This window comes from Pelodiscus sinensis, chromosome 1, assembly GCF_052426305.1.
Source record: "Pelodiscus sinensis isolate ZL-2025 chromosome 1, ASM5242630v1, whole genome shotgun sequence".
In the NCBI taxonomy this organism is placed as follows: Eukaryota; Metazoa; Chordata; order Testudines; family Trionychidae; genus Pelodiscus; species Pelodiscus sinensis.
This window is the reverse complement of record NC_143052.1, coordinates 152,555,061-152,565,651: the sequence shown is the minus strand read 5'-3', so window position 1 is coordinate 152,565,651 and position 10,591 is coordinate 152,555,061. Positions and strand designations below refer to the sequence as shown.

General features: G+C 47.2%; 1 protein-coding gene across 6 annotated transcripts in view; it reads right to left on the bottom strand.

Annotated features, from left to right (window-relative positions):
• Positions 1-3,916: 3,916 nt before the first annotated feature.
• Positions 3,917-10,591, bottom strand: part of CCDC191 (coiled-coil domain containing 191) — a 28,324-nt gene continuing 21,649 nt past the window's right edge. For 5 of the 6 annotated variants that reach the window (XM_075906459.2, XM_075906444.2, XM_014577709.4 and 2 more), the window contains 4 exons: positions 8,767-8,910; positions 6,667-6,819; positions 6,055-6,209; positions 3,917-4,645 (listed from right to left, as the gene is read on the bottom strand). In XM_075906459.2, coding sequence (XP_075762574.2) covers positions 4,513-4,645; positions 6,055-6,209; positions 6,667-6,819; positions 8,767-8,910 — 585 coding nt within the window. In that variant the 3' untranslated portion in view covers positions 3,917-4,512. Of the gene's footprint in view, positions 4,646-6,054; positions 6,210-6,666; positions 6,820-8,766; positions 8,911-10,591 lie in introns of those variants that run through there. The other variant, XM_075906475.2, reaches the window with a different exon arrangement.

Below are 10,591 nucleotides of genomic sequence, written 5' to 3'. Positions count from 1 at the left end.
CACCCTGCTTAGAGCAGGCTCAGATTAAAACAGGTAACACTGCTATGAGCACTTTCTGGTTGTGCTGCACTGGAGGGAGTTTTTAAGGAAAATACCAGTGTAAGCATGACCATAGCTCTGGTGGCTGAAACTATAAATGCACCAATGAGTGGAGGGGGCATCTGTAAATTGCACTGAGGACTTGAAGTTGGCTAGGTTGATCCTCCACTGGCTAGCCTCTACCTGGCTACGTCTAGACTGGCATGATTTTCTGCAAATGCTTTTAATGGAAAAGTTTTCCGTTAAAAGCATTTGTGGAAAAAAGCGGCTAGATTGGCACGGACGCTTTTCCACAAAAACACTTTTTGCGGAAAAGCATCCGTGCCAATCTAGGCACGCTTTTGCGCAAAACAAATCTGTGCTGTCTACACTGGCCCTTTTACGCAAAAGCGACTTTTGCCCGAACGGGAGCAGCATAGCATTTCCGCAAGAACCTACTGTCTGAAATCAGTGCAAGTCAGTCAGTGTTCTTGCAGAAATTCAAGCGGCCAGTGTAGACAGCTGGCAAGTTTTTCCGCAAAAGCAGCTGCTTTTGCGGAAAAACTTGCCAGTCTAGACACAGCTCCTGTGTCCTCTATCTGCTGATCTTTCTTCATAGCAGAACTTATCCCTTCTGCAGTGCCACCTGGTCTATGGATATTTCACTCTGAAAGTGGGAAAGGGTTCCAAAGAAATGCCTTTCATCAGTGCCGAATTCATTCACTAAAACAACCTCCCCCCCGTTTTCCAGTGGGAGGATGCATCTGGCCATGGAACACCTTCCTTCTAAGCACGTATCAGCAAGGAATGAATCTGAGCCAAGCTGTTGGGCTGATGCCCACATGATTCCTCATAAATATAGTTTTCTACCATTAAATTCAACACCAATTCAAGCTTTAAAGCAGGAGGCAAACTCTAAAACAGTCACCGAGGTTGAATTGATTTTTCTCAGCATGCCAAATCTCTTACACCTTGCCTCCTTTGTGGAAAGTATTTGGTGGGATAAAACTTTGTCTGGAAAACCTTCGTGTCTACTTGAATTATTATAAAGATGTCCTGTATGCTCTGCCAACAGCATTATCAGAAGGACCCTGGGCTCTGGATGCTCTGTGTGCAGTTAGTTCAGCTGTTTGGCTGAAATCAGCATGTGGCAAGGGCTAATTCAGAAGAAAACTGGTGTCATGATAGAGTTTCATGCCTGTGGACTGCAGTCCTGAGAGCTGTTTTTCTAATTCATTCACTAGCACTAGATTCATGAGAAACTATACCTATGTTAAATCCTAGACTGTGAGAAACATAATGGCAGTACCCGGGGCCTTCACAGGCACTTGAAAAAAAAGCTAAGTACAGTACCTCCCAGTGACATGCTTGCTGCTTGAATCCTCCAAACCAGGCAGTCTACCTGAGAATGGGTGGGCCTGCTAAACTAACAGGAAGACAAGGGAGCAATTAAGAAGGCTGAAGATGCTGAAGAGAGCTTAGGGCCCACCTATCAGGTATGGCCACTGGTTTAAGGTGCCCTGTGTTGTGTGCTCTTCCCAAGAGGCATTATTTTCAGAGGCATTGCTGAACACTAACTCAAGTTAGTAAGAACTGCATGTGCTCAGATCAAAACTAAGTTGTCACAAGTCAGGCATCCAAAAACTGAACCCATCCTTTTCAAGCCATAAGAGGGGTTTGTTCAAAAGACCCTTTCCCCAAAGTGAGGTAATCCCAGGCTCTTCCATTGCCATTACCAGAGACAGGATATGGGTGGATGAGAGCTTTTCCAGTACAGTAATTCTTTTGTTTCCACAACTACCCCTGACAAAGCCCTGAACTGCCCAGTCACCAGTTACCTGCAGCTCTATATTGATGAGAAACCCAGTGTGACCCTTTCTTTCTGCTGCTTTGTCATTTCACTAACTGCAATTATTTTAGCTATGCCAAGAACCCAGCCTTAGTTGGGGGAGCAGAATAGACTGTTCCCACATGACAACTTCCTGACTGGTGAATAAATACAGCAGGCTGAAGGAGGATTAAATGGTCTCTCTATAAAAAGGATGCCAGTAACCTGAGAACGGAAGGACCGGCTCTATTGCATCCTAGTATGCAGAGACTGCACTGGCGGAATTTCAGCAGGGTGAATGTGCACCAAGAAGCAGAACTGCTGCTGCACTATCCTCACACATTAGCCATTAATGCACCAACAAGTGGAGGGGCATCTCTAAATTGCACTGAGGACTTGAAGTTAACTAGGTTGGTCCTCCACTTTATTCCTCTAACCATGTCTCCTATCTGCTGATCTTTCTCCACAGCAGAGCTTATCCCTTCTGCAGTGCTCACACAAATGACCCCCCCCCCATGCTCTTTCCAGCTGCTGTTCTCTATCACAACCTGACCACGATGCTTCCAGCTGATTCCCCCACCACTCTCACCTACTCTCCACCCACACTTTCAACTCCTTTCCACCCCTAGATAAGTGCCCAGGTGACTAAACAGCAGTCAGGTATGGAACCAAGGTTTGGGTAACGGGGTGTGCATTGCATTCCTTCACATTTGGGAAGTAGGCAGTGGGAGGGAAAATTAGAAAATGATAGTCTTAACTTGTTAGGCCAGAACTGAGAACCTCACCCTACTCTCAATCCAGTCCTGGCACCCAAGCAGGAAAAGCCTGAGAAGAGAGGAACCCTTGTCTCCAGCTTTGTTACATCAATGGGAGAGAAGCAAATTCCAGTCTCCACTGCTCAGGTGTTCAGAGCAGAGGACTTTTAGCAACAGCAGATCTCAGCTGGCACATCAATCACAACTACCTAATATAGACAGGAGGGATGTAAAATCCCAGTTAATCAGTTAACTGGTTAAATGTTGTTTATCTGACTATGCGGGATCCAGGCTGGGGTTGCCACTGGCTCTCAGCCCCCATTGCAGCAGTCCCTGTCTGCGGCAGGCCTGGGCTCCCAGTGGACAGAGGCTGCTCCAGACACTGGAGCAGCACCCCCCTGCAGGATAACCAGGCCTGCTGCGGACAGGAACTGCTCCAGATAAGACCAGCCCTTGTCCAGGGCAAGCCCCCAGCCTGTGGCAGGTAGGGAGCTGCTCCAGTCCCCACCAGTTACCAGTTAATCAGAACCGGTAAGCATCACCTATTTAGGGTGATGCTTACTGGTTAACCTTTTACATCCCTAACAGATTTTTTTAAACAACCATACTAACCAAATTCCAAGGTAGCCTATAAACCACTCCATCTGTGGGCTCAGTTGCTACACTGTAACATGTTAAAATCTAATATTAACTAAGATGTAAAGGGGTGATGGTAGCTCATGTTAGCTATAAAGACAAAGCAAGTTGTACTTTGGCCTATGCTAACCTGGTAGAGTTAAATTAACTGGAGTTGAGGGGCAAGTTTCAGTACCACTAATTTAGCTTATGCTAAAGTTCTGGACCTTGTTCTGGACTAGAGTTTTAGACATCATCTGATCATGGGAGCTAGCTTGAGCTACCTCCCAATGCACCTTTAAAGCCTAGTCAAGACAAGGTCTGTGTGTGCCTACAAAGGAACTGTCAGCAATAGGAAAAATGGTGCTTTTTAAAAAATGGTGCTAGTTGCCATGATTTGAAACACCACTCAGCACCAAATGTAGACAGTTTCATGCCTACACACTTGAGTTAGCAAGTTGTGTTATAATTTAGAATTGCTGGGAGGGTCGATCCCCAAACTAATGGTTTTAACTAGTCAAGTGTCTACACAAAGTGCTTTGTTTGTGTTTCAGATCCTGTTACCATCTCAACTGCAAAGCTCCATCTAAGGTTTAGCTTCCCTATCATCCCTCGATATAATGGTTTAGTAACAGTTCCTCATGTGGACTGGGTTTTGTGAAAGGCTTAACAGGATGTGAATCACAGATAAGACGGTAAAAAGACTCCATCCATTTATTAGTCAGATACAGCCACACTGTGTCCAATCACAAGGCGAAATCACTGACAAGAGACAGGCATTCAGGGCTCTGTTCCAGCACAAAAAGGCACGTTTCAGTTCCTGTACCTTACGGAAGAAGTGCAGTGTCTCAGTTCGACACTGCACTGCTAAAGGCAACAAAAATCTCTGGGGAGGTTTGGAAATAAAGTTGGCATCTGGCCTGGAATTTATCCTGTCTTGATTCTTGTGCTCTAGCCTTGCTCACTGCCTGCCTGACGGGTTGTTTCTCTGGTGTGCAGACAGTCAAAAATATCCCATGCCAGGTAAGAACAACTCCCCAAATACATTTACCTGTCACTGTGGGAGAGCAGTCTGGTGGCTAGAGAGTGACGGCAATAATCCAGGTTCCTCGGTTTAGAGTGAATGTTAAAAGCACCACTCAAAATACCATCCTAGAACACCATCTCCACCCCCTGTTGCACCAAACCAGGAAGAGCCCCTGTCATTCACAGGGCTGAGCTCACATCGCTAGTTACATTCTTCGGCAGAGATCCATTTTGCTCATCAAGTATGGAGCGTGCCCAGAGTCCTTCCGGTCATTTCTGGAAGTCCAGGAGAATTTCAGCTACTCTCTTGCGTAACTGCTCTCTCCTTGCCTCTTTCTCTCTTTCCTCTTTCATCATTGCTGGGTACTGCCTCCAGGCCCTGAACATGGTCAGTGTTATTCTCCTTTTAGAAAGGGAGAGGAAAAGAGATGAATGGTCCAGACAGCCATTAAAAGCCTTGGCGCTATTCTAGAGTAGCCACAGACCTCCAGGATTCACCCCCTCTATTGCTATTGCCTGGCAGTGACAGGTTAAAACTCTCCAGTGCGGGCAGTTTAATTACAGATGTCAGTCATCCCAGAATACTAACACTTTGCCCTTCTCTCTTGCCCTCCCTCCAGCTCTCACTGGCAGGATTCATTAGTCATTGTCTGCTGAGAGCTCTGAGGATGAAAGGTGTTATATGAAGGCTAATGAGATCCTTTCAAAAGAGGAGGTGAAGGCAGCTTCTTTATGGGAAGCTCCCACATAGAAGGAGTGAGTGAGAAGAGCAGCTTCGTTCAGTGCAATTCAGTGGCTTGCCAGCCTAGTCACCTCACTTCCAGTCTCTCCAGATCCTCCTCTACTCCTCCAGTTCACTGTGCCTGTCACTGCTAACCAGGCACTATCCCGAACCTGCTGCCTTAGCCATGACAATCAGGTTAGGCATTAAACTGTACACGAGCGTGAGGTAAATTTGCAAACTAAAAGCAGAAAAACACATTGATTTCACTGATTCTTCCCAAGAGCCAGTGATGGAGCTTGTCTGCACAGATCCCATGTTTACTATACCCCATGTGCACCGCTGAAATATGATTTCAGTCAAGAGTAGGAATGGGATTTGACTTCTCTGCTACCTGCAGGGTCTTTGAGACTTAGCTCTTCACTGTACTGACTATAACCAAAGTCCTGTTAAACCTGTACTACAACACAGCTCTGGGCGGCTTAATTTGGAATCTATTCAGCTTCATTCATCCTCAACAAAACTGTCAGTTGAGTTCTCACTGCAGAATTGGGTAAGGAGCAGAAAGAAACACCTGGATTCTCAGCTCCCAAGTGGCATTTGCAGCTAATCAGTTTTGGATTCATAAACTCAGTCCATTCAGTCAGCAGTCACCCAGAACAGCAGCTCTGGAAACCCTGCAATGTTATTCCTACACACTCACTTGACTTACTATCAATGTACTTAAAAGTTTTTTCTAAGCTGGCTTTTTAACAGGAGCTGTGTGGCCAGATCCACTGACTGACTCTGAAAGTTTCAACCATTCATCACCTTTCCCCACTCCTCCTCCTTCAGTGAATTCAGAATTGCTGAAAAGGTTAAGAACCAATCTTCCCTTTCCAATCTGCATGGAGCCATCTGGCCTCAGATGCTGGGCACGGAGCTGACAGTGGGTGCAGGATGTGAGACCAGAACATCGGAAGCAAGACCCACCTTTCACATGTATTGGCTAAATACGGTATTGCCTAAATACGGTGGGTTTAAGAAGAAAAGCCAGACAGTCAAAAATATCCCATAGGTAAGAACAACTCCCACTAGGGGAATACATTTACCTATCGCTGTGCTCAGCTGCAATCTTCTGCTTTTCCCATAATGCACTTTTCTCCTCATTGAGCAGGTCAAACCATGCCCAGAACAGCTTCTTCTTGAGAGAGGCTGCATGGAGCCTGCTCGCTCTCTCTTCCAGAGCAGAGAGACCATCCTTGTACTGGGGAATGGAGACAGGGAAAGAGGTAAGCATGTTCTCCTGTCCTCCTCACTAAACAACTATAGCAGAGTGACAAGAAAACCCTAAGTGAAGGTAATGGGCACGGGAATGAGAAAGACAGGCATGAAGGAGCACCAGGCTATGGAGTAAACAGGTAATGACTCAGGGGCACAAAGAGGAGGAAGTGATTGAAGAGGTCAGAAGAAGAGCAATAGGAAGAGGGAGTGACAAGGTCAGGCATGAGGTGATGTTAGTAGAGGAGAAAAGGGCTGAAGAGACAAGGGACAGACATGAAAGGGAGGTTAGGGTGACAAAGCAGGCAGCACACAATGCAATGCCACTGTGATGCAGGGCCCACCTGGAGCCCACAGGTGCATGTGGGTAGGTCACAAAGTTGGGTTTGGAGTGTTCAAGCAGCTGGTTGGGTTCATAACATCCTCCCCCATTTTGGGCTCACCTTTAACCAGCTCCGGAAGCCTCTTCTGAGTAATATACGGGAAGAGAATTCCTCAGCCCGAGCCATCTTCTCAACAAGGCTCTCCTGGACATGCTGGAACCAGGCTAGCAGGCACTTTCTTTGCAGTCCTAAGCAGTGATGGTTTTGTGCCACCTGAGCAGAGTTAGGAGGGGAGAAAAGAGATAGTTACCTAAACAAATATGTTGTAGGGCTGCAGTCATGGAAATTCCACAGTAAAATTACCTCAGCTTGAATGTAACGGTCCCGTGACACACCATGCCCAACTGTGCCATGCTTACACGGCCTGCCTGTGTCTTCCTGACCAAGTGCTGATCAGCTTGTGGCCGAAGAGTGAGGACTGACAAATGATTTGCTGCCAATTAGGGGCATCTGAGTAAAGCAGATGCATTCCTTACTCAGACATAACGTCACACTGACTCTTACCATACTTCAGGGGATAGCCAAGTTAATCTGTACAGAAAAAAACAACAAATGGTCTGGTAGCACTTTATAGACTAACAAAACATGTAGATGATATGTTTTGTTAGTCTATAAAGTGCTACCAGACCATTTGTTGTTTTTTTCTGTACAGACTATCAGCCTCAGATCATGGGAATCACAGGGAATCGCATGTTCATCAGAAATTATTTGCTTTAAATTTGCTGTTTTTGTTTCACTGTGTGCCATTTTGATCTTGTATTCAGGAACCCGTGTCCAGTTAAGGTTTATTCTACCCTGCTTTATTTCATTTAAAACTACCATGTCTCCTTTCACTCTTCTCCTTTCAAATTAAATAGTATTAAGGTCAAATTTTCAAAAGTACTATGGCTCAGAGCCTCAAAGACATTTATGTACTTGATATTAATTGGTGTAAGGTGCCTAAATACCTTTGAGGATCTAAGCTGGTGTCCAATGTTTCCTCTATTTTTTCCATCCATGTGCAAAATAAATGTTGTTATATGCACTGAGGCTGTGAAGATGTGCACCACAAGCAGAAATGCATGCTGCCATCTCTGGGGGGCTGTGGGCATTCTGCCACTCAGCTGGGCGGCATTTGAATCTCTCCTGGGTGGCCACCCAAGCGCTCAGCTTACAGGGAACACTGCCTGTGTCCCATTCACTTCCAGTGAAACTTCAGGGTCCAACATGCTTAATTTACTTTTGCAAATAGACCCTGAACTCATAAGTAATCTAAGCACCTGTGAAAGTGTTAATTTTCCCTCTAATCTTCTACAGCCACATGTGCCTTTTATCACCTTCAGTGCCCTTTTCTGGACCTTCTGTGCCTAGATTTTGAAGAAGAGATGGCCAAACCTGAAAGATAGGCTTGAGCCCTGCAAAGTAACCTGAATTCCATAGGACCCACATACAAGGGCTAGGTCTGAAAACAATGCAACACCCCTGGGCTCTGGGTGGGTTGTCTCTGATCACCTCCTGCCTGTGGGGTTGGCACAGAGTGGCTGTATGCGCTGCTCCTGCCAGCCACCTCAGTCTCACTGAGCTGTGTGTGCTGCAGAGTGAGCGTGCAGACGAGTAACCGCGCCTTTCACCTGCAGTGCACATTGTGCAAAGACGCAGCAGCAGCCAGCAAGTATAAGGCACACAGCCGCACCCACCTGGGTCCACAAATGGGAGGCAACTGGAGATAGACAGTGGACATGGGGAGCTGGAAGCCCCCAACCAGGCTGAGCTCCAAGGATGATCTGGTGATGATGCTGACACAGATTCAGGGGAAAGTGTCGGAGTCAGGTCAGGACCGAAAATGACTCAAAAGTCTCAGATCAAGTTTGAAGGGACTGTGCTTGGCTTGGGTATGGGCCCAAGCCAGGCTTTAAAATGAGGCCCAACAGACCTCTACCCTGGCTAAGATCCTGCTGCATGAATTTAATATTGGAAACATCCTCTGTTCAGGAATGGTACAGTGCCTGCTCTTGGGGGGGAGAGGACTTGGTCAGCTAATAGTTTTTTCTATCTCCCTCTGACTTCAGAGCCCCATTACCCATTTCTCCCCCACAATCCCACTTGGGTCGCTGCTTCCCTTATTTCTCTTCCCCTCTCAAGAGCCCCCTTCCTCAGTTCTGTCCTCAGTAGACACTTTACCGCCATGTTTTCCTTGGCCTGTTCCCTTAGCCTCTTCCAGGGTTCCAGCCCCTGCTTTCTCAGGAGGACCTTCTCATAATGGTCTCTTGCTTTTGCCATCAGCTGCTGCTCTCTCTCCAGCCTTCTCTGCTTCTCCAGTTCTTTCTGCAATTCAAAGAGCAGCAGTTTAATTTATCCCGGGTAAAATGGATGGTAAGGCACACAACCACAAACAGCAAGTAGATGGGCATCCTGATCTGGCCAGAAATAGGAATCTGCAGATTGTTTAGCTTCAACCACAAGGTGGCCAAACATCTCTTACACACAAATGCATCAGCTGGTACAAGAATGAGCCAACAATGGCTGCGCACTGCAAAGGGAACAGTCTCCCTCAAGAAATCAAAAAGGCTTGCAATAAGGATGCAAAATCCCAGTTAATCAGTTAACCAGTTAAACATTAGGTCAACCTAATGCTTGACTAAGCACGATCTCACCTTTCCACACCCCTAGCCCATGGGGCTCCCAGCCCCCGTGCTGGGGCTGGCTGTGCTGGCTCGCAGCCCCACTACAGCCGGGCTGGATTGGCCCCTGCCACAGATGGGGCTGCTCTGGTCACCCGGAGCGGCCCCTGCCACAGATGGGGCTGCTCTGGTCACCCGGAGCAGCCCCTGCCTGTGACATACTGAGGCCACTGCAGATAGGGGCAGCTTTGGATGCCCGGAGAGAATCTTGCCTGTCATGCGTCGGGTCTGCCACGGACAGAAGCAGTTCAGCCAGTTTGCAGTGAGCCCTGCATGGCTGGACCAGCCCCCTCTCCACGGCAGGTGGGGTGCTACTCCAGCCCCTAACTAGTTAACCTTTCACATCCCTAGCTTGCAACCATTATGGAAGAATGATCACAGTACTAGGGAACGTCACTCCCCACTTGTATGTCAAAGGAATGGAGAGTCTAGGACACTTATACATTGGTATGGGTGTGTTTCTCAGGGTATGAATCACTTATCCCAACCTCGCCCCCAGTGTAGAAAGTGTTATGCCAATGAGAGAATTCTTCCACTGACCTAGCTTCAGCCTGTGGGGAGGTTGATTATCTACACCGACGTAAGAATTCCTGTTGGCTTAGGTAACATCTACACTGAAATGCTACAGTAGCATGTAGGTCACTGAATGGGAGAGAGGAAGCATCTCTCTGGGGTTTAAAATCATTCTGCCACTTGGGCTATAGCTACAGCTCATTCCCAAGCAATCACCTTGAGATGGCAGTTCCTGCCAGGCAGAAACAGATGATGTACCAGAGGAGACATTCCCATTCTTTGGGGGGAAGCTGAGCACTGGGAACTCTCTAGGGCAGTGTTTCTCAAACTGTGCTCCGTGGAGCCCTCTCCAGGGACTCCGTGAGGCTGACAAACTGGAAACATCGATAAGTACAACACATACAATCAGTGGACCGCTGGGGCGCCGCATACATTTTTACACATGTAAAGGGCTCCAGATCCCCAAAAGTTTGAGAACTGCTGCTCTAGGGCTTAGTTAGCATTGGCTATATATTTGTTACTGATGCAGCAGGGGATAGGGACATGAATGAAAGGAGCAACCCAGAACAAGGTATGAGTACAACACAGCCAGCCACAGTGCAGGCTCCCCTCATACAGTCTCCCCGATGCACCTCAAACCTGACAAAGCCTCTGCGGGGATGGACAGAGAGTTCAGTGTCCATGACCTATTCAGTCCTCGGCCTCTGCTGATACACTAGTAAGGAAGCATCCAACAGTGCTAGTGAGTTTTATTCTCTGGATATTAGGACACTGACTGAGATTCTAACTCATTTTATCATGGCCACTGAATA